Genomic DNA, 25,479 nt, shown 5'->3' on the forward strand with positions numbered 1-25,479 from the left:
TATAGATAGGCCTCCACAAGTTCGCACCAAAAATAGCGCGAACTCATGTGTTTTGCCCATAGTCACCACGCTGGGCAGGCGGGTTGGTGACTGCAGGGCTGGCTTTGTCGCACCGAAGACGCTGCTGGCCATCTTCGGCCTGTATATTTCAAAGCCAGCAGTTGGATGGTTATCCCATAATGGCCTCTTACGACACCCACGGTAAGAGGGGGGGTGGCTATATTCTTTACTATAAGCACATAGCAAATCTTTGATATACTGTTATAAATTCCTCAAAATCTTATTCGAAACGTTTATTACGTTTTTTTTTCATCGTCCTTGAAAACAATGCTATGCTAGCCCGCATTTGAACCTAATATGCTTATTCTAGTTATGTAACAGCTAGGCCATGCCTATTACCATATTTGAACCTGTTAAAGTTTATAACTTATGTAAGTTAGTGATAGATTTGATGACCAGGCCTTTATAGGGTTCTTGACCTTAACTATTTTTCACTGAGGTAGGGCACAGCAGGAAATATCCTGCTTTATATCTGGAGCAGCCCGTTTTGGGAAGTAACTCGACCTTGCAGAAGATCAGAGCTAAATAATGGTAAGTAAGGTGACCAGAGCTCCAGGGGAAATTGGGGGTAGGGTCGGCAACGCGTTTGTGGGGCTTTTGGTGTTGCAGGCATCTATAAGCTACGGTAATCGCTTACCAACAGGTGTGCCGTACGCTTGCTTGTAGGTACATTAGTTGTACAAAAAAAAAACTATTAAATTACAAATTTAGATTTCAAAAATACACTGGTGGCGAATAAAAATAATGACAGATAATGTGGAGTTTGAAGGTAATAATTGTGTTTGCTCGCAAACGAAAAAAAAAAAACTGACTTCATTTCATCGACAAGTAATACAAGGTATAAGTAGACCAAAAACAAAAACAGTCAAATAATCAAGTAAATACGTATTATCAAAGATTACTCAAAAAGTAGTCATCAGATCTCGATTGAACTTACATGGAATTACATGGCAAGCATCAGCTTTCGCTTACAACAAAAGTTATTAAAATCGGTATACTCAGTGAAAAGTTACGCGGTAGCGTAGGTTGACGAAAAAGTAGTCAAGTAAATAGATATAACTTGAAAAGTAGCTCAAATTAAATTATTAAATGGGACCACCTGACACGCAACATCTTTCGATAAAAAAACATCATCGAAATCGACCCTCCCAATCAAAAGTTCTGAGGTAAAATACATTAAAAAAAAACAATCGAATTGAGAAACTCCTCCTTTTTTGGAAGTCCGTCAAGAAAGGAATGTAACATTAAAGCTTTATCAACAACCAGCAACGATAACGAGCTCTAAAATTTTGAATGCATGAATAACTGAACAATAAAACATTAATTATTATCACAACATAGTATAAAACAGTCGCTTTCCGCTGTCCCTCGACGGATTTTGATGCGGTTTTCATTAGTAAACAGAGTGATTCCAGAGAAAAGTTAACATGTATAATACATGTCAATTATATGTCGCTATTATAAGAGTAATCTCTAAAGAAAACATGTTTGTATTATCTAATGACAAAAAAATCCTGTGAACGTTGTATGTAGAGACATTCTGTAGTAGCATTGCAGCATTCAGAATTGCACCCGTGCGAAGCCGGGACGGGTCGATAGTTAGGTATATATGCACCGAAGTATATTTATTACTACAAACCTTCAATTAAAGCTACTTTTAAAATAAGTATATAATCGTATTATGAGATATACTTTTGCTACATGAATAAAATATGGTCGTTTTAAAATGAAATAAAGAGTTGGTGGAACACCGTTGTCTGTTGGTAGTTACGTGAACCATTGAACTATTATTACTACGCTAGTAATAATAACTCAATGACGTGAAGCTAGTTTTTATCCAAACATGTTATACTAGGTACGTGTATGTTTTACTTCTGAAAGTCACCGTCGACTTTAATGGTCCGGGAGTCAGGTCCAAATTTGGTCAATTATTTCCTCCCATTCGAAACATCGTAAGATGCATTACGCTTCAGCCTGTAATATCCCACTAATGGGCATAGGCTTCTTTCCTCATTTAGGAGAAGGATCAGAGCATAATCCACCACGCTGCTCCAATGCGGGTTGGCGGATATATTCCCTACTATGAGTAACGATCGCTATCAGGTGTACATGATAACAACCGGGATCGACGGCTTAACGTGCTCTCGGAGGCACAGTGGGGAGACCCACAAGGACTGCACAAACACCCAGACCACGGCAAACACCTGTACGGCCAATACAAATGTTTGTCATGTGCAGGGATCGAACCCGCAACCGCCAGCGAACAGGTACAATCCATGGCTGTAACCGTTGCGCCAACGCGGCGGCGTAAGATGCATTAGGGAATTATATTATGAATATTCGCGACCATCAGCTGCGACTCCGTGAGTGGGATTTGTAGTAGCAGCCTCCCACGCATGAGGAAGAAAAATGTTTTTTTAAATCATGTCCTGTCACTTTAAAATTTGTCGGATTATAGTTTTCATAATATAAATTTATGATGCATTTTAAGAAGTTTCGATTGAGAGGAAATTGATCATACAAATCTGTCACTGGCTCCCGGACCATAAGTGGTATGCATTGCGATGCTTGTGTGAGTGATGACGGGGCAATAGAATACTCACGCTTTGGAAATGTTAATGTAACAGCAGCCTTATTGAAAGCTTATTGTTAAACTAGAACTTGCGGTTACAACAATGCGTAAGTAGTTAGGTACATAATTTATATTATAGGTATATTAAAGTATGACATGGTAGCATTACACTCGAGTAGTCGTTTTTATAGCACGTAGGTTGTGGATTAGGACTGTTTCTCCTCATTAATAGACTACAACTTTTAGAATAATATTTATGAGTAGAAATATTTCATAAATACAATTGAATTCGATGGCAAAAATGAATAATATATCAAAAACTTTTATCTTTTGGGTACCGTCATCCGTCAAATAGCGTTATCCACAACTGGTGATACTGCCCTTACCATGCAAATTACCCTAATGTTACTAATACACTGATGTTTCTTCGTGATTGTAATTAGTATAGATACTACTTTTGAGTTCATTTTCTAAAGTTAAATCTAATAAAACATTAAAAAATAAAATGGTTTATTGATTTAGGCGAGGAAACAAACCCACGTACCCACACACCCACTAACACACAGACACAGTGTTTCTAATTTTACATTCATAAGATCGGTAATAAGGTCTTTAACAATAATAATAAATCGTTAAAAGTGTTGCTAAGCACAAAACTCGATAACGACTTATTATTATATATTTTTTATTATACTCTATTACTTTGTAAAAGATTGTTATGGAATGAAAAATTAAGGAAGTTGCGAGGAATTAGGAAAAATAAATAATTGTGTTTGCTCGCAAACGACAAAAAAACCGACTTCAATTACATCGACGAGTAATACAACGTAGATCGACGCAAAAATAGTCAAGTAACTACGCGTTATCAAAGATTACTCAAAAAGTAGTTATAATAATACTGGGTACCTACCTACAAAAGAATATTGATATTGTATCGAAAAACAAAGGAACGATGACGGAAATTTTAATATTATTTTAATTTTAAGATTTTAAATCATTTGCTTTGCTAACGAAATATTATTGAATTCTTAAAAAATAGCCTTAGATACAGACTGACGTTTATATACAGTTATCTGTATTATAAACTACTTTAAACACTAAAATCAATAGTAAAGAATTATCAATGATGAACAGTAAAACAATTAGGCAAACGTGTTATCTCTGTGCGAGTGAGTTACTCGGCTAGCTGTATGAAATCAACCAGTTTGTATTCCGTCTGAGTTCGCACGCGCACGCGCATAACGCAAATAATAAAATCATGTTTCCACTGCGTCGCGTTGGCTTTAAGGTGTGTTATAGCATAAAAAAGTGTTATTAATTATGTTTAAAAAAATCAAATAGATAGTAATTTGAAACGTCACGATTGTAGATTCTGGAGCAATGGCGGACGCCGGTCGCAGCTGTAGCGCAGGCGTCGCGGAATTACAGCTCGGACGCGCCTCCTCGGCCCCTTACCATGTTAACAGACGATGAATTGGCCATGAAGGACACAAGTAAATCTTATAACTTCTTAATACATTACCAAGTGGTTTTATTTGATGGCATTTAAAACTGTAGGTATGTGATATTTAACGCTAACCACGTGTGGTTGACTTACACATACACAACCGGTTTCTGCGTACATTAACATACTTATTTCTATGCTATGTTATGGTAAAGAGGAAAAGATTGTTTACTAGTTTTTCTAACTCACTAATATTACTTTTAAAACTTCACACTTTCACTATCTGTAACATAACGTAAGTAACATAGGCTATAAAATATCACGTCATAACGCGTAGCTCAAGAGAAAACTGTCAAAGACAGAAACGCGAGGTGTGTCAATCTTACTGCGTTAATATTTTAGGACTTGCGATAAAATTGACTGTGTTGATATCTGGAGATTTAGAATACTTACTTACAAATAAGCTACCTATTTATGATAAAAAATTAACCGCTATATAGAACATGTAGAAACATTTTGGTTTGAAGTTAGGATGAATCTGATTCTTATTTAAGATTCTAAGTCTCAGTAATTCAATTATAACACGAAGAATCAAAGTACAAGAATTCATTTTTTTTTTTTTTGGTGTCTTACTCAAAAATAAAATGTTTCGGATCTGTTGAACGGGTTGCTGATAAAGTTTCAGATTATCTGACTTATACCGCTATCCAACAGGTTCTTTTTTGCTTTCTCCTTATCGCCATCAAACTTCATATCTGTTACATATTACTACTATCAGTAAAACAAAAGCTTATAATGTATTAGTTGTCATGAAACTGGCTCAAGATCCTATTTCACTTTTTGCTGACAATGACAATGACTGTTATCTTATTATTTACTTATCAATAAGATAAACATTAACACCGTCCTTTGAAAACTAGCATTTAGGAGCCATTGATAAATAATAAGCCTAATAAATTAAGTAAATAAAGTAATTTAAAGATGAAATATAATGAAAAAAAAGTGATAAAATAAATATCAAACGAATGTTAATGTACAATCTTGCGTCGATTTCGTAATAGCAAGTTTTTATAATAAATAAGAACATAAAATTGATTTTTGATTGAAATGAATTTTGATGAAATTGAAACACGTAATCTGCTTATGTCGTAGGTATTTAGTTATATAATGACTTCAATTATTATTGTTAAATAGCAGTGCCGTTATCAAAGTTTAAAAATAAATATATGACGTTACATACGCTTTTAATTCTTATGAGGATTGTGGGATGATTATTCAAATAAAACTAAATTGTTGATATTTAAAATAAAATATTTTAGAAGTCAGATTTAAAAATTTAATATTTCTGGTCAAATTAGACTAAAATAGTTAGGGTATAGGCCTCTTTCTCCACGTAGGAGAAGGATCAGAGTTTAATCCACCACGCTGCTCCGATGCGGGTTGCCGGATGTTCTCCAAATTTTGTAAGCGTAAATGTTCTCCAAATTTTGTTTTCGCAGGAGCGAATGAATAAGGACGAGAAACGTATTTATCCTGAAGGATGCTTGCACTTGTGGTTATTTTAATATCTTCTTCAGATATTTTGTAAAGTTTCTTTTTTCTTCTGTTGTATGTCACTTAGATGAACTTGATACTGTCGCTTTTTATTCATAATATTTGAAATTCTCTCGTTCAGCTACATGGGATGTTTCTGAAATGCTTGGTTCGAACTCTAACACGCGTTCTCTTTAGCAGATAAACTTGTTAGCGGCACTGTCTTCAATTTTTTGATTTTTCCAAATTCATTCATTAATTTGCCAGTATTGCGTCGAGCTTACAATAATTTTATAAAGATTACAACGCTACGAGTTGTTTTAGTGGCAGTTTCTTTAGTTAAATACATTTGCAAGATTTTATTCCTTCTGAATATAATGAAGAACACTTTGACGGTTCGCAGGAAAGTGGACATAAGGTGCCAATCAAAACACTAATTGTAAATTCATGCGACGTTTCGATCCTTTATTGGATCATCATCAGGCATCTAAAATATGTATAAATATTGATACTTTACTTTCTGGGTGTTTTACTATTGATACTTTGTTTTCTGGGTGTTTGTGTTGCCAGTAGTGGTGTATAATTTGCCATGCTACTTTATATTTAATTCTGTGTTGTGTACATTAACGTTATCTCTTCATCTTTATTAACTATTTTATAATTTTTGTTTATACCTTGCTTGTACGCTTGGAAGTTTGTAAATTCTAACTTCTTTCATTGCAACTGGTGGGTACGTTAAATGGTATTAACATATTTCATCTTTATTTCATTTTGTAATTTTATTATTATAATAATAGTTATAATTATTTTATTTTTCTATAGTATTTTTTTTTTATTTTTTATATTATTTTATTATTATCATCATTATTATATTATTGATTTAAAGGTTTAATTTATATAGAAATTGATTTTTATCTATTTATACCTTAATAATATATATATATTTTTAATATCTATTCCTGCTATTATTATTATTATTATTTTTACGTTATTGTATTATATTTATATATATTGTTTTATTATTTATTATTTATTTTTTTATTATTTTTATATACCTACATTTATTATATATATATTTTCTCTTTTATTTATTTATCATTTTTTTTTTCTTTTTTTATGTCTTTCTTTGATGATAGTGACGCATTTTTATCGCTATCGTCTGCTTCCGAAGACTCAAGTAACAATGACAGTTATTATAGCATACCCTCTTTGAGCGACACGTTAAACTCTTGTTTTGAAAACACTCCCAAGAATTTTAATTTAGTCCACATAAACGCACAGAGTATTCCTGCTCATTATCCAGATTTATTGTCATCTTTTGGTAATAAATATATACACGCTATCCTAGTTTCCGAGTCTTGGCTCAAACCTTGTTTGCCTTCTATTTCCTTTTCCATACCGGGATTTCACTTGATCCGTAATGACCGCATTGGTCGGACAGGTGGAGGGGTTGCCATATATCTTCGCTCTCATATTCCTTTTACCATCATAGATACTTCACAACCTCAGGCCGGTGGAGCTGAGCATCTTTTTGTTGAAGTGAATCTGTCACACACAAAACTCCTACTCGGTGTTTTTTATAGCCCATGTCTTACTGTAGACTATTTCACTTCGCTTGAATTGTTACTTCAACAGTTTAGTCCTTTATATAGTCATACGGTAATCATGGGTGATTTTAACACCTGTCTGCTCAAAAACGATCACCGGTCTTCCCGGCTAAAAACTCTAATTAATGGTTCAAATCTTCATATCTTACCTTTGCTTGCTACTCATACTTTACCAAATTGTATTCCTTCTCTTTTAGATCTAATTATTGTTTCTTCCATTGACCATGTTGAAAAACATGGTCAATGTGCTGCTGATGCTTTTTCTTACCACGATTTATTATATCTATCCTACAAAATCAAACCTCCTAAGCTTAAATCAAGAATTCTTCTGCAGCGTAGTTTTGGTGGAATGGATGTGGAACAACTGCGGAGGGATGCAGCTGAGATTGATTGGACTGCGATTTACGATGCAGGTACAATTGACAGCCAGGTAGCTGTTTTCAGCTCTCTGCTTACACAACTTTACGATATTCACGCACCCATTCGACCAGTAAGAATAAAACATCTACCTGCCCCATGGATTACACCCGAAATTAAAAAATTGCAGGAAAAAAAAGTTCGTGCTAAGTCGCGGTACAGACTGAATAACAGTGAGGCTAATAGAGAGGTATACGTAAAGGCTCGGAATCACTGTAATAGGGTGTGTAGAGATGCACATCGTCGCCATATCCACAAATCTGTCATCGAAGAAGAAGATTCCAGCAAAGTCTGGAATTTTCTTAAATCACTTGGAATTGGCAAAGCGCGTCTAGATAACAGTTCTCAAAATCTTAATCTTGACGAGTTAAATCTCCACTTCTCTTCGTCTGTTGCCATAGATAGTGCAACTAAAGCCCATACAAGAAATCAACTTTCAGCTTTGTCAGTTCCTGATTCTCCCATTTTCTTTCTTGATCAGCTTTCTGAATGTGATGTTAAGAAGAATATTTTAGCAATAACTTCAAATTCCGTTGGTTCTGATAGCATTAGTCGGAAAATGATCCTTCCTCTCCTTGATATACTAACACCGATAATTACATCCATTTTTAATACTTCCATCTCTACCTGCACTTTCCCATCAATGTGGAAAGATGCTGAAATTGTACCTCTCCCAAAAAAAGCTAATCCGTCGTCCTTATCCGAATATCGTCCTATTTCCATCCTCCCTTTTCTGTCCAAAGCACTCGAACGGCTTGTGCATCAACAGCTCAGCAGTTTCCTTTTAAAACACCGTCTGTTGAATCCTATGCAATCCGGTTTTCGCCCAGGTCACAGTACGACTACTGCGCTTGTAAAAATAACGGATGATATACGATCAAATATGGAAAACCAACAGGTCACGGTATTAACGTTACTCGATTTTAGTAACGCCTTTAATACCGTGGACTTTGATATACTATGTGATATTTTACGTTCTCTTAACATATCTCCTGAGGTTGCTGATTGGTTTCTTAGTTACTTGCAGGGTCGCCGGCAGCGAGTTAAATTGAATGACTCATACTCCAATTGGTCAATGGTCAATACCGGTGTCCCGCAAGGTGGCGTGCTCTCCCCTCTTTTGTTTTCAATATTTATAAATTCTATCTGTAATGTAATATCTTCTTTCTACCACCTCTATGCAGATGATCTCCAGATATACTCTCACTCCACTGTTCATAACTTATCTCAGTGTGTATCGCGTATAAACAATGACCTTTTAGCCATTGGTAAATGGAGTAAAGCCTATGGCCTAAATATTAATCCAAATAAAACGAAAGCTATTATTATAGGAAGCTCCAGACTGCTCAGCCGCATTGATAAATCTGAGCTATCTCCTGTTACATTTAATGGATTCACCATTCCATATAGCGAAAGCGTGAGAAATTTAGGTGTTATCTTTGACCAACATCTCTCTTGGGGTCCTCAAATATGTGAAATTAGTCGCAGACTGTTCGCTTCGGTTGGGTCTCTCCGCAGATTGCGTAATCTTCTGCCCATTCCTACTAAAATTGCTCTTGCACATAGTCTCTTATTACCAATTCTTGATTATGCTGATACTTGCTATCTTGACATTACAGAGGAGCAGCTTAATAAGCTTGAGCGCATTCAGAATGTATGTATAAGATTTATCTTTGGACTACGCAAATATGACCATATTTCGGAATTTCGCAAAAAACTCAAGTGGCTCCCAATTCGCCTTCGCAGGAATACTCATATTCTTACCCTACTTTACTCCATTTTATTTAATCCCTTTACCCCTTCCTATCTGAAAGAACGTTTCAAATTCCTTGGTGATTCTCACGAACGCTGTCTTCGTTCTGACAGTAATTTTCTTCTTGAAATTCCTTCTCACTCCTCTTCCTTTTATGACAAATCTTTTACAGTTCAAGCCTCTCGCTTATGGAATACCTTGCCCTTGAATATCAGACGTGTACAAACACCTGCACTTTTTAAAAAGACTGTTTGGAAGCATTTTCTTCAAACTCAACAATAAACAAGTAATTTATAATTATAATGTATACATATATGTATTTACATGTATGTCTGCATGTACGTGGGTATATAAGTATATATGTCAGTATATATGTATGTATTTATGTATCTATTTATGTATGTATGTATGTATTTATGTATCTATTTATGTATGTATGTATGTAGGTATGTATGTATGTATGTATATGTTTAATTATTTGAATATTTATAACAAATTTGTTGTAACTTGTACACCTATGCTGACGCTAGACCATTTCCTTTGCCCTAAGGTTGCCTGGAAGAGATCGCTTTTTAGCGATAAGGCCGCCCTTTGTACCTAATGAATATATTGTCAATATTTTCTTTCTTTCTTTGATATGTATTATTTCTGTTTTTGGTGTACAATAAAGTGTATTATTATTATTATTATTATTATTGAAGAAATTTGTACAACATTAACTAATCTATACAACAACAAACCAAAGAAAACCAAACCATTAGTACCTTTACACGTAGCAGTCAATCGACATCTCTTCATTAAAGTTCTTTTATTATGTAAGATTCTAAATCATGATGATTCCTGCGAACCGTCAAAGAATACTTATAACAAATGGACACAACGATAAATAATAATGAAGAACATTTGAAAATTTCTAACAAAATGAATTGAGAAAGAGTAAGTAATCAACAAAAATATTTTTTCTCCGTTCTTTTGAGAGAAAAGAAAGAAAAGGCTTCTAATGAAATAATGAGTGTGCTTGTGACCACACGACTAAAGTAAAACTTACGAAACGTAACGCTCTCTCTTTCTCTCTTCACTAACTTATATCTTCCTCTCCTCTTTTGGGTCGCCCGATCACACTTTTCGTAACGCTCACATCACGCATTCACCAGCTTACTCCCTAAGTGAAGCGTGCGTAGAAAAGTTTTACTTTAAGAATTTTAATAAAAGAGGCCAAGTTAACACACACACATATATAGATTTGTTGTACACATTTTTACGTAAACACATTAAAATATGTTTATCAAGACCGTTTTGATGTTTACACGATGACGTAACTACAGTCATTGAGATAATACGTACACAAATAATAAATTATCACCGATACAATTATAATGCCTAGTGAATAAACGAATAAAAACAAATGATTTAAAAAAGGAAAAAAAAAAGTTTAAATTAAGAATTTTGATTCAAACTATCTTGATCTAGGGTTAATAGTTTATCCATGCGCATAGGTATGGTAAGGTGGTTAAGTTAATAAGTCGATCTTAGGTAAACCTTTTTTATCCAGGCGTGATGACACACGTACTATAGACTGGTTTGTCATAGTATAAAGTAGTTTGGCCTCAGGTAAGCCAGTTTGTCCTGGTATGACAACATGCGTATGGTAAGTCTGTTTATTCTGGTTTAGTAGTCACAAATATATCGGATCAAAAATTCCCTGCTTCTACTTCTTATCGTACCTATGGTCCGGGAGTCAGGTACAAATTTGGTCAATTATTTCCTCCTAACTGAAACTTTGTAAAATGCATTAGGGATTTATATTATGTATATTCGCGACCGTCAGCTGTGACTCCGTGAGCGGGGCGGGCAGTTGCCGCCTCCCACGCATGGAAAAAAAAAAGTTTTTTAGTCGTTTTCTCCCACTTTCTGTCTGTCGCTGGCTCCCGGACCACTAGTAGTAGACTCTTTACAACGCTCGTGTTAATGTTGTCGCATTTTAAAAATAATATAAAATTAAAAAATGTGAGATCAACTTTCTTGTAATGAGTATCCTCTCATTAGGGTTTCCATTACAAGAAACCACCAAGAAACCGGTTCATGAGAAACATAATTATAGTATTAAAGCCATGGGCTTTTTTAGCCTAGAGCTATAGGCCATGGTCTGGGGCGGCATCTAGCGAGGGGTGACGCAAGTCAAGTGTAATATCCTTAACTATTTTAAGGATAACCGGGATAAGTAAAACGACAGTGCCACGCAGCTGGTTATTTATTAACAACTGACTTTTGTCGGTAGGAAAAACTTACAAATGAATAAGCAACGAACTACCTACATATCACATCAAGCATGAGGGGCGCCGGCGCAAGCCGAGCATACGTATTAGCAGTGCGAAAAATAATTAATTTTAAACAAAGTTACCTAAAAAAATATAGGCCTCTTCGCATTTTTAACAAACGTGTTGAAATACTTGGGTGAAAAAAATATTATAATAATTAGTCCCCCATTCCATCCTTGCTAAAGGACTTCTAGATTATAATAAAAAAACCTGCACACGCTACTCTTGGATATTCACCCACAAATATACGTTACTGAAATTATTTATGTACATACACAGCAACTGGCTGTCAAGTTAGTATGCGTGAAATAAGGCTTGACATTTCTTTATCTTAAAGTCAAATTATGATAATGTCGATAAATAAACAAAATACGACATCGTCTTAATTCTTCAAAGTATTCGTAGAAGCTATGAAATATGCTTCATGTACAAAATATTATTAAGCAGAAGTAGCAAGAGTATTTTTTTTCACTCATATATTTTATACTTATACTCGTATATTGTATACCCATGTATGTGTATTTGTACTCGATAGTTGATATTGTTCTAGGTGACACTAATTGTCACTTCTCTATGTACACTTCCCTACCGCTTTCACTACGCTGTATCCTATATGCCCAAAGGTTGTCTGGAAGAGATCGCTACTCTAGCGATAAGACCGCCTTTGTACACTGTTTTTTTTTATTTGTAATATGTTATTGTGTTGATTGTTGTTGTGTAAAATAAGGAGTATTTTATTTTAGATCAAATTTGTTGCATTTTGACTCCTTCATTACCTCCCGCTAGGATTACGTCCAGTTATCAGTAACCTTGTAGCAACAACGTCTTTTGAGTTTTGAAGCTATATTTGACATTTTGTAATACTATTGTGATACGTTATCAATAAAATTAATTTGCTATTTTTGCTATGTAATAATGCTTGCTTTATATGAGTTAAACTTCATATTTAGTCAATACTTCTACCGATATTGCATGGCACCGGAAGCATGTCCTGAGAAACTTTCTGCTTTTATAAAATGACGAAAATCTGGCCCTCGCGGACTCTTGATCTATTAGTGACTTCGGTGATACTAGTTATGACTGACTGTACGTAAAGAGAATAACATTATTTAGACAAATAAATAAAATTGAAGTGACTGTTTGTAATATTAAAATAACCGCTTTTTACTAAATGCATGTGGATATATACGGTACATATACCAAAATAACATTTTTTACAATTATTCTTTGACGGTTAGCAGGAAAGTGGACATAAGGTGCCAATCAAACCACTAATTGCAAATTCATGCGACGTTTCGATCCTTTATTGGACCATCATCAGGCATCTTTACTACTAGAGTATGTAGTTTTTGTTCTTGCGCAATACCTACAACGTGTTCGGCTATGTCTCATATATAATTTGTTGTTAATGTTGTAGACACGAGAATAGAAGAAATTTGAGAACACGATGTAATTATAACAAGTAATGATTATAAAATAGAAATTATAATGTATTAAAAAAGTTTGTAACTGGCTAATTTTGAATGACATATTTTTATAAGAAATGACTAATTTTTTAAAGCTTAACTATTGAAATGATTAATAATGAAAAATAATATATAACATTGAAGAAAAATACATGTAGGTAGAAAAAATATAAATTATAAAAAAAAATCAAAATAAGAAGAAAGAAATTATAAATTTAAAAAAAAAATATATGTAAAGATGCAGTTCAATAGTCAAGTTCGGAGAATTTGATGCCTTGAAATTGAAAAAACCAAAAAACTTAATAACTTAAAATTGTGCATATTGTTACCTATCAAATTCAAATGTTTTAGTTTAAATTTTCAAAATTCATAGAATACAGCTTAAAACATAACTTAAAAATAATATATAATGTATTTGGATTTGGAATCTTACATAATGAAAGAACTTTGATAAGGAGATGTCTATTGACTACTACATGTAAAGATGCCTGATGATGGTCCAATAAAGGATCGAAACGTCGCATGAATTTGCAATTAGTGGTTTGATTGGCACCTTATGTCCACTTTCCTGCTAACCGTCAAAGAATACTTATAACAAATGGACACAACGATAAATAATTTTTTACAATTTGTATCTGTCTGTCTGTCTGTTTGTTCCGGCTAATCTCTGAAACAGCTTGGTCGATTTTGACGAGACTTTCACTGGCAGAGAGCTGATGTAATAAGGAGTAACCTAAGCTACTTTTATTTTATAAATTTATTTATTTTATAACTTTACGAACTAAACAATAACTTTTTGTTAAATTCCACGCGGATAAAGTCGCGGGCACAGCTAGTTTGTTTATAATTATAATATGCATTATGATGATCAACAAGTAATAATTCGATGATGATAAAAACATAGATTTGTGGATGTAGAATGCAATTAAACTTCTCTTTAGACCTAAGTATTCAAATCCAAAAAATTAGAATCGTGTCACTACAGCTATTTTCGGTCGAAATAAAAATTTAATTTGGCATAACTATGTCGAAATTGGATAATTTATGCATTAAAACTTTGAATCTAAAAGAAAAAACAACTAAGTACCTATACTTTTGGATAGCCCTTAAAACGATTTTAAAAAGTCTTAAATTAAATAAATATTGTTAGATGGAAATGTAGTAGTTTTCTAGTATAAGATTTTTATTATTACACACATTAAAATGAAATCTGACCATATAATTCTGTTTAGTCAGAAAATTAGCGACGGAACAAATAGCGCCCCTTGTTAAGAAAATGGAAGATGAACACAAAATCGACGAAGGAATTAGGCAGATGCTGTTTGACAATGGCGTAAGTTTCATTTTTCTCATCTATTGATGTTTTTTTTTTTTTTTTAGTAGTTTTAACACGTTCGAGACCAGTATCATGGTAATCGCTGTTCAAGAATGACACAAAAAAATTTCATACAAATAGACTTGACGTTTATATACGTCGTGCTGGCATGATATTAAATGTTTCGAAGACTTTACGACAGAAACGTCTGATCACGTCATCATTATCAAAACAATAAGTATGTTTTGTCATTAAGCCCAGGACTTTTGATATGTTAATGCAGAGACTACTAAATGCAGGGATGCGGGTAGTTAGAACGACGTATTGACACGTTGCTCATGTGTGTGTAACGTTGCCGCAGTCCTTAACTGTCCACCTTTTTGACATACGCAAATACTTGTTCAATATGATAGTAAAGTTTAGAGTATTTTGATATGTTGTAACACAAAGTACACTTAATAGAATGTTTACTTTAAAGTTCATCGGAAATGAACTTTCTGGCGTACAAGATCCTATTTTTTTAACGTCATGGTACGTTATGCCATATGATAATCTTACATTCTGACGTAATATCACGTACTGTCCGTGAAAGTGTTAAAAACAAATATGGCCATAAAATCAGTAAGTTAAAAGCGACCTTTACAACCTTAAATCCATATGTAGGGTTGTCAAGTGCTTAATGCTATTATAGCTCCTTAACAGGAAGGTACTTCACTTTTATATGCTAGATAGGCCGTGTATTGGAGAAGGTAAAACAACATAAGATTAGGCTATAGATAGAGACATAATTGTGTTTGCTCGCAAACGAAAAAAAAACCGACTTCAATTACATCGACGAGTAGACAAAAAAATAGTCAAGTAACTACGCGTTATCAAAGATTACTCAAAAAGTAGTTATTAGATCTCGATAAAATTTATATATGACCACATGATAAACATCAGCTTTCGATTAAATTAAAAATTATCAAAATAGGTACACCCAGTAAAAAGTTATGGCAAATTTTTGAGAGTTTCCCTCGATTTTTCTAGGATTCCATCATCAAATCCTGGTTTCCTTATCATGGTACCAAACTAGCGATATCCCCTTTTCAACAAAAAAAGAATTATCAAAATCGGTACATCTAGTAGAAAGTTATGCGGTATAATACAACGTAGATCGACGAAAAAAGCGTCAAGTAAAAACGCATTATTAGATATAACTCGAAAAGTAGTTGTTAGATCTCAAATAAATTTAAATGGGACCAATTGGCACACACCACCTTTCGATTAAAACAAAATTTGTTGAAATCGGTCTACACGGTCAAAAGTTCTGATGTAACATACATAAAAAAAAAATTAAAAAAAATACAGTCGAATTGAGAACCTCCTCCTTTTTTGGAAGTCGGTTAAAAATTAACTAATTATATTCACACATTTTTTTAATTTTTCAACAGTTAATGGGGATAGAAACCCCAGTGGAATACAGCGGCTCAGGTTGCGGATTCCTTACCATGATGCTCGTCGTAGAAGAATTGTCCAGAGTAGACCCAGCGGTTGCCGCGTACGTCGACATACACAACACATTAGTGAACTCTCTGTTCATGAAGCTAGGGACAGAAGAACAGAAGAAGAAGTATTTGACAAAGCTGTGCACGGAATACGTAAGTTTATACACAGATGTCATAAAATGATTGTAATAGTGTACGATCTACGTAAAATTGCCGGTGTAGGCTGGATGAGGATTGCGGAAAACCGGGATGTCTGGCGGGAACTTGAGGAGGGCCTATGTCCAACAGTGGACTGCAATAGGCTGAGCTGACTGACTGACTGACTGACTGACTGAATAAAAATGAAACTGAATTGGAGTATTATTCATGATAAATAAAAGAAATATTTGGTTACAAGAAACGATAAAGTAACAAAATAGCTAATCTTAGTCCATAATACACAAGAGACGGTAGATGTTATTCGTTTTGATGGAGTCTTATATTTTTCTGACATGAATAGAAAGTTACTAGTTAAAACATCCAACGCAAAGACTTCACAATATTAAAAATATTTTTCAACGTCTTTATTTAAAATCGTTCATCTGACGTAATGCAAAAATTATAATAATATTACGGGTAAGAATTTTATAATACGAAAATAGTAAATAACTATTTTAATTATCTTTCCAGGCGGGTAGTTTCTGTTTAACGGAACCCACGTCTGGATCCGACGCGTTTTCTTTAAAAACCGTAGCGAAGAAAGATGGCAAAGACTTCGTTATCAACGGTTCAAAGATGTGGATATCCAACTCGGATGTTGCTGGCGTCTTCCTTGTTATGGCTAATGCAGACCCCTCAAAGGTGAGACTAAAGTTATTAAAGTAGTGAACTATTTTACTTAATTTGTCATGTAGGTACATTAATTTCCACCATTTGGTTATTAAATAAATTTTAAAAATAAAAACTGTCGATACCATTGTTTACCTACATTTTTCACACGTGTTTTTTTTTTCATATTTTTGTTTTAAAAAGTTCATATTACGTAAATCGAATACCTGTTACCTGTCATAAAATTTAAAAAAAAATCTATACCTATATATAACAAGTAAAGAAAATTTTCATTACACAATATTTTAATATACTTACAAAAATGTTGTATCATACGATAAGGATTCCGTTTCGAACGTAAATATTCATTGAAAAAGTGTACTTTATGTAATAGTTGTTTATATTGCATTTATGTAAATTTAAGTTATAAATGTTTAGAATAACAAACAATGTATTTATCTCTTGAAAACTAGAACAGTGCACATCGGTACTGCGTTAAATGAAAAACAGTGATAGAATTGACAAAAAAAATCAAGGATAATAACCAATTCAAATGCAAAGAACTCAAACTTTATCTACGTTATATATATATATATATATATATATGATAATTAAACTAAAACAAGTAATGTGTTTCTTGTAAAAGTTTACATTATAGCATTAGGGTTCCCGGAACCGGTCTGTTTTTGTGAACCGGGATTTTCGGTACTAAAGTGTACTACTTGCAATTAAACATTCACATTTGTGCTTGAATTTTAAATAATTTTGCAATTTAACTTTTTTTGGTTTAAGCAGAATTTAATCACTCAAGTTTTCTCATCAACATTTTCTTTTTCAATTCTCATGTTTAGTAGTAAGAAATAACTTAAAAAAATATTAAGCATTATTTGTACAGCCACGAATTTTACTCGTGTCCATATTTTAGGGCAGCGGCGCTGGTTACAGAAGATTTATTAACCTAAAATATAATTAAAACAAAAACTCATATACTTATACGGAGATATGTCGTGAGGCTATTAGGTTTACTAAATGGAACCCATGCCTTTTGGTGTTTTGCCAAGCCAGTAAAAAGTAACCTCTATTAGTCTTCACTAACATCATAGCATGAACCACAAGGCACAAGAAGCAAAGCCAAATGACAGTTTCCAATCTGTACGTAGAATCAAACTATTGAGAATGAGGTAAATATACAGCATATCATTCTCTGATGTGGACGCTCGATGCGTGAAGTGAGTTTTGAGTTAAGTGCTAGTCGTTGCTCTCTTCAAGCTTTTTATTGCAAGAAGTCTAGTGGTCAAATGGTTTATCGGCCATAGTACTGAAAGCATCCTGAATCGACTTAGATAATAATATACTTTTTAGGGTTCTGTAGCCAAAGGGTAAAAACGGAACCCTATTACTAAGACTTCGCTGTCTGTCCGTCCGTCCATCCACCTGTCTGTCATAAGGCTGTATCTCAAGAACCGCGATAGTTAGACAGTTGAAATATTCACGTATTATGTATTTCTGTTCTTTTTTGCCGTGTGGTGTCGGCCGAGTAGAATAGCACCACCCCCTTTCCTCCCGTGGGGATCGTAAAAGGCGACCGAGGGATAAACCTGGCTTAAAATCATTAGGGTCCTGGAGAAGGAAAGTTTTATTTGAAACCCGGAATGGGGTCTCCGTCAAGTATTCGTGGCATAAAATGCGAGGGCGCTCTAAAATGTGAAAGACTCCTGCAGCCGAACTGGCTCCACACGTTTCGACTCGTCATTCCTGTGGGCCTAGCCAGTGAGGTCAAGGGGGTGGCGCAGAGCTTAGGCAACTCTGCGTTTTCCTGAAGAGTGTCCTAGGCGACACAGTGTCTGTCTCACACGCACGGATACGCATCTTCCGCTGCACTTGTAACATCCGGTATCCCACAGGGATCAATATTGGATCCATCACTATTCACTTTATTCATTAATGATATCTCGCCTTGCTTTAAATATTCAAAGTTTCTTTTATATGCAGACGATTAAAAATGCACTCTACCGTAACAAACAATAATGATATCTGTTTGATGCAGGAAGACTTGGATAGGCTAACTGAATACTGTAGAGCCGATAAACTATTTTTGGCCTATAGCAAGTGCAAATATATTCGTTTTTCAAGAAATAAAAACATAATACCGTCCACCTTTTCGCTTGAAGATCATATACTCGATACTGAAGTTTCGATTCGTGATTTATCTGTTTATCTAGATTCAAAGCTTACACTTGATACACACATTGATCATATAATAAAAAAAACTTACCGCATTTTAGGTTTTATCTGTCGCATCGCGAAATCTTTCAAGAGAAAAGAAACATTTGTGTCTTTACAAAAGTTTAGTGCGCTCACAACTTGAGTAGGGGAACACCGGGCAAGATGGGGTACTTAAGGTTTAAAGCTCCAGAAATCATAGGGGTTCATGTTTTCATAATCATATTTATTCTTAATCAGGCTTGTAGTTATCAATCTTACATATTAAATTGAAATCAGGAACACAGCACCACAGAATTGTTAATAATATAACAAAATGTAAAATATGACATATCACCCCGTCATGCCCGATAGGTCGGGTAAGATGGGGTGGGCCTAATGGGCAAGATGGGGTATAGCCATTCTCTCGACTATTCAGGAGTGCAGAACTCGCAAATGAATGTTGCTTCGGCATCATTATCATCCACTCCTGCGCAGCCATAATGTAACCATTTACCACAAGAAGAAAAAGCAATCCAACCTTTCTTGGAGCCGAAATATAACCCTGTAGAATGTAGGCATGGAGTGTTTTCGGTTTCAACATCACTCTTTTCAGAAGACGACTGTCTAATACGTTTCTTTGGATTATATTTCTTTGTGGCTTTAGTCTTAATATAGGTTTTGTTACTCTTCCTTTTTCTGTTTTCGCTCCTTTTTTCTCTGTCTGATTTCCTTGTTTTGCTTTTTTAACTTTTCTGTCACATTTTTTTTAAATTAATTCTTCTAACTTAACTCTTAACAACTTCTGTTTATAGGGTGAAGAGGTTATGATAGTAGTTTTACCGCGTTTTTTCGTCACTTTTAATGTCTTCTTGATCACTGGAAGAGGCAATAGTCGCTTTGGGCTGACTAATGCACTAAATTAGGCCAATAAGAAAATCTATGGGAAGGACTCTAATTTAAATATGTGTTAATTTCAGTTGTACTAGTTGTCACAACTGTTGAAGTAGCAGGATCTGTAACAATAACTGCAGTGCTCGTTGCTGTTGTTGTAAGAGGTGCTGCCATAGTATCTATAGTTAAAAAAAAAAACGATTTCTATGTCTAATAAATAATCCATCAAGCCCATCCTCTTCTTCTTCTTTTTGCGAGAATACTGGTACCCAAAGATACCTTTACATTCTTTTTTTGCCTTTTTTTTTGCTTAATTATTATTAAATATTACCCAAAGGTACCTTTACATTCTTTTTTTCCCACAAACTACATTGGAATGAAAGGTTAAAAACCTTTCATTCCAATGTAGTTTGTAGGACTAAGAAAAAATTTGCAGCCAACATATATCCCATTTCTCGCTTCAAAACAACTTCTATCGCCTTATTCAGTGCTTCCCTTGACCGTTTTCCTCTTCCTGAGTTTCTTTTATAAACATATATGATTTTTTTAAAATATAAACCATCCATCCATCGTGTCAGGCAAAATGGGGTATCAGATACCCCATCTTGCCCGTTGATTCGTTTCAACATTAATATTCAAACAAAAAAAAAATTGAATAATGTTTCATAACAAAACAAGTTATTACCTGTTACTGCAATGTACTGTAGATAGGATTAACCGAGGTGCCACTTAAAATTCACTAAATACAAGTTTCATGTACTACGAAACGTATATATAAGAAATTTTAATACGAACAAACGAAATCTACTTTTCGACGATAACTAAAACAAATGAATAGCCACCGTGTTAGTACTCGTGTGACTAAGAGCTGTCGTGGCGGCCAGTAGCGAGATGGCAGAGCGAATGAGATTGATCAATTTAAATCATCTGAAAAGCCTGATGCCCCGTCTTGCCCACCACCCCGTCTTGCCCGGTGTTCCCCTACTTATTTGGAACCCTTACTACGATACATACAAAAATCGCCTAAAACTTATACAAACAAGTTTTTACGTATCCTCAACTACCGTATTCATTCCCCAAGGTGCTCTTATAATGAATCATTAGATAGATACAACATGATTTCGCTTTACGATAGACGTTCGGTAGCTGTTGCACTTACCTTTAGACATATTTGCATGGGTGAAATAAATGCACCACAACTTCTTGCATAACAGTATTATTGAGCTCCAGCTAAACCAACTCGGTCTAAAAACCTCTTCCATATAGAATTAACTAGAACAAATATTGGTGAACGCGCGCCACTTCACAGAATGTGTGTCCTACACAATAGTTTATTTAATGAAATAGATATGTTATCATGCTCCCGGCATCTTTTTAAAACTAAAGTTAGGAAGTTATTTGCTTAGATCAATTAATTAATCATTAGCTCAAATTAATTATTAGTAATAATAACTAATCATCTTTACTGTCCTTGCTATAAATCTTATCCCTATGTTCTTAGTGAGACATAGAGGGGACAATTTGTATCTATTTTTCTGTTTTATGCTACACTGTTATTCTTGTAATTGTTTCTGTACCGTTCTCCAAATAAATAAATAAATAAAATAAACAATCAATTCTGAACTCTAATGAGCACATAACACATAACTAACCTGACCTTATCAAGCGCTGATAACGTTTGCAGTGAAATAGTGAAATATAGTGTTCTATACTAACATCAAATATGTTTTTGGTTTTTCATAATAGCTGCAAAAGAATATTCTAGTTACGTCAGTAGTATTTGAGTATAATAAATTTATACCTATCAAATATTTAGGTAGGTATATCATCAATTTTTATCAATATTAAATGAAGTTCTAAATACGTAAACGTTTTAATAAAACATTTTGTGGTAATTATAATTAATATCACTTTATGGATATATCAGTTACATTTAGTCGCGTATTTTAAAGTCCAGCGCTGGCTACTCGTCCATGTGAAGTGTACTACGAGTATGTGAAGTTGTCACTTAAGTTACTTTCATTTATTATAATAGCCAAGCACTGCATACTTCTCCTACATGGAAAAAGAGGTATATGCCTAGCAGCTTGATGATATAAGCTGAATCGTGAAGCCCTGTAGGCGATATAAATTTAAAGAAATCGATGATGATGTGGGCTGTAGCGGGGTCCTAAGAAAAAATATAAATGAATTACCTATATCAGTCAGCCACTATCTAAAATACAGATATAAGGTTGCCTACCTTAGGGAAATACAGACAGTAGGTTAACCAAAAAGAAGCTACTAATTATTTTAACTGTAATATAATAAATAGGTGCCGTATAACGAATTCCAAATAAATTTTATCAACTTAAATGTTTATGGTACTACTATTTTTTCAGGGTTACAAAGGCATCACCTGTTTCATTGTAGAACGGAATACCCCCGGGCTCAGTGTAGCTAAACCGGAAAACAAACTCGGTATCCGCGCGTCTGGCACTTGCATGGTGCACTTCGACAACGTCAGAGTACCAGAAGAGAACATTCTTGGTGAATATGGAAAAGGGTGAGTCATGTGTTTTGCCCATAGTCACCACGCTGGGCAGACGGGTTGGTGACTGCAGGGCTGGCTTTGTCGCACCGAAGACGCTGCCGCCCGTCTTCGGCCTGTATATTTCAAAGCCAGCAGTTGGATGGCTATCCCGCCATCAGTCGGCATTTTAAGTTCCAAGATGGTAGTGGAACTGTTTTATCCCTTAGTCGCCTCTTATGTTCTATATCTATATCTATATCTGAATAGTGGCTATATTATTTACTACCGTAGCCACACAGCAGAAAAGAATATAGCCATATGGTATATTTTTTCTTAATTACAATAATAAATAATTAACTAGTCATTCTTAATGGCTTCTGCGTTTTACTTACCTATAAGAAATTCTATGTCACAACCTCGAATCTAAAGCTTAGTACAAAAACCTAAATAAACCGGTCTTCTGGTAAAAAATACGACTTTCAAATTACACTTACAACTCCTCAATATTTTCTTATTTAAAAAAGATATGTTCGTCGACTCGTAATCTCTTCAATGTTAAGTTTTTGCAATGATTTAAATACATTTCGATTTAGCCAGTAGGTACGTTAAACCAATAATATATTAAAACGTAATATCATATTCCAAAACTATCGACTAATTTACTTTAATATTGTGTTTTTCCACCAGATACAAATATGCGGCTGGATTCTTAAACGAAGGTCGCATTGGTATTGCGGCCCAGATGATTGGTCTGTGCCAGGGTTGTATGGACGCCACCATTCCTTATACCTTGGAGAGGAAGCAGTTTGGTCAAAAGATCTATGCATACCAGGCAAGTCACGAATTTTATAACAGTTTCAATGTCAAAGAAGGTTTATTACAAAGCAATTGTCATTTTGCAAATCATTCTATTCTATTCGGAGAGCACGTTAAGCCGTCGGTCCCGGTTGTTATCATGTACAACTGATAGCGATCGTTACTCATAGTAGGAAATATATCCGCCAACCCGCATTGGAGCAGCGTGGTGGATTAAGCTCTGATCCTTCTCCTACGTAGGGAAAGAGGCCTATGCCCAGTAGTAGTGTGATATTGTAGGCTGAAGTGAAATCATTCTAATTTGAAGAAAGAACGTAACGTAACGTAAACGTTAAATATAGCTTGCTAAAGTATTAAATGAATAATTGTGTTTGCTCGCAAACGAAAAAAAAACCGACTTCAATTACATCGACGAGTAATACAACGTAGATCGACGAAAAAATAGTCAAGTAACAACGCATTATCAAAGATTACTCAAAAAGTTGTTATCAGATCTCGATGAAATTTAAATGTGACCACATGATAAACTTCGGCTTTAGATTAAATTAAAAATCATTAAAATCGGTAAACCTAATAAAAAGTTATTGCGGATTTTCAAGAGTTTCCCTCGATTTCTCTAGGATCCCATCATCAGATCCTGGTTTCCTTATCATGGTACTAAATTTGGGATATCTCCTTTCCAACAAAAAAAGAATTATCAAAATCCGTACATCCAGTAGAAAGTTATGCGGTATAATACAACGTAGGTCGACGAAAAAAGCATCAAGTAAAAACGCATTATTAGATATAGCTCGAAAAGTAGTTGTTAGATCTCAAATAAATTTAAATGGGACCAATTGGCACACACCACCTTTCGATTAAAAGAAAATTTGTCGAAATCGCTCCACCGAGTCAAAAGTTCTGATGTAACATACATAAAAAAAAAAAAAAAATACAGTCGAATTGAGAACCTCCTCCTTTTTTGGAAGTCGGTTAAAAAAGTCTAAAAGCTTCATACTTAACAAATAGGGTTCTTGAATGAAAAAGGTACGGTACAAAGTCCGGAACATACACAATATCAAACGTCCAGAATATTACAAATAGGTACTGTATGAGCTTTACAACATATAATGTAACATAATTATAAGTGTCATTCTGGAGACCAAATCCACCAATTATATTCATAAATAATTGTTCGATTTTACTGATGACGACTTTTACGACTAACCCCCAGTTTTTCCAAAAGTAATTAATTATATTAAAATGTCATAGAATATTATGAAGAATTTTCCCAATATTTCCAGGGTATAAGTTACCAAATAGCTCATCTGCAGACACAGCTGGAGGCGGCCCGACTCCTCACTTACAACGCGGCCCGTCTCAAGGAAAATGGAATCGAGTTCGTCAAGGAAGCCGCTATGGCTAAATATTACGCTTCAGGTTTTCATTATTTTCCAACACGGTATTGGTAGAATATAAAATTGCTTATTTTAAAAGCTTTTTTATACCAAGGGCCTAATATCGTTCCTTAAGAAGTAAAATCCAAAAATTTTCCTATCAACTGTTTTACAATAATTTTATTAATTGCTAATTCATCTAACAATTATTTAGCACTTAGTGCCACATAAAGAAATTTTAGTAAAGTTCTATGCCGAATTTATAAAATTTTAAAATAACATTATAATTATATTAATATCAATTGTTTAATGAAACAACTTTTTTCGGATTTTATCGCGGTTTATTATTAACTTTTGATTCCCGACGTTTCGGATACTTTACAGCAACCATGGTCACGGGAGGACGGATGGTTGCTGTAAAGTATCCGAAACGTCGGGAATCAAAAGTTAATAATAAACCGCGATAAAATCCGAAAAAAGTTGTTTCATTAAATGAGTAAAATTCGCGTAAACACTAGAAATCAATTTTTTTTTTCAGAAATTGCCCAAACCCTGACCTCAAAGTGCATAGACTTCATGGGTGGCGTTGGATTTACTCGTGACTTCCCACAAGAGAAATTCTTTAGAGACGCTAAAATAGGTACCATTTATGAAGGAACAAGCAATATGCAATTGCAGACAATAGCTAAACTCATTGAAAAGGAGTACTCTCAATAAGAAATTCAAACTGATTTCAAGTTACAAGCATTTAAACTAGCTTAAGGAATACCAATTACATACAATTTAAACTGTCAGCAGACTATTTCTCTACTTTAACAATTATATCATATATATAATTATATACAGAACAATAAAAATTATAGTAACAAATAAATTTAAATGTATAAAATAAAAGTAACA

At 34.3% G+C, this 25,479-nt stretch overlaps 1 protein-coding gene across 1 annotated transcript; it reads left to right on the forward strand.

Annotated features, from left to right (window-relative positions):
- The first annotated feature begins 3,839 nt into the window (after window positions 1-3,839).
- Window positions 3,840-25,445, forward strand: LOC123658162 (short/branched chain specific acyl-CoA dehydrogenase, mitochondrial). The gene is made up of 9 exons (XM_045593599.1): window positions 3,840-3,920; window positions 4,002-4,125; window positions 14,403-14,503; window positions 15,919-16,125; window positions 16,642-16,812; window positions 22,257-22,420; window positions 23,075-23,219; window positions 24,487-24,622; window positions 25,118-25,445. Exons 1-9 carry the CDS (start codon window positions 3,891-3,893, stop codon window positions 25,294-25,296), a joined length of 1,257 nt encoding a protein of 418 aa, XP_045449555.1. The 5' UTR covers window positions 3,840-3,890; the 3' UTR covers window positions 25,297-25,445.
- The last annotated feature ends 34 nt before the right edge of the window (window positions 25,446-25,479 follow it).

This window comes from Melitaea cinxia, chromosome 12, assembly GCF_905220565.1.
Source record: "Melitaea cinxia chromosome 12, ilMelCinx1.1, whole genome shotgun sequence".
In the NCBI taxonomy this organism is placed as follows: domain Eukaryota; kingdom Metazoa; phylum Arthropoda; class Insecta; order Lepidoptera; family Nymphalidae; genus Melitaea; species Melitaea cinxia.

What these genes read in the sequence shown, in the direction of transcription:
- LOC123658162 (XM_045593599.1), top strand. Translation starts at nt 3,891, where the DNA reads ATGTTTCCACTGCGTCGCGTTGGCTTTAAG. An exon ending in CAAAGCTGTGCACGGAATAC is followed by an intron (nt 16,126 to 16,641) that starts GTAAGTTTATAC and finishes TTATCTTTCCAG; the next exon opens with GCGGGTAGTTTCTGTTTAAC. An exon ending in CTAATGCAGACCCCTCAAAG is followed by an intron (nt 16,813 to 22,256) that starts GTGAGACTAAAG and finishes CTATTTTTTCAG; the next exon opens with GGTTACAAAGGCATCACCTG.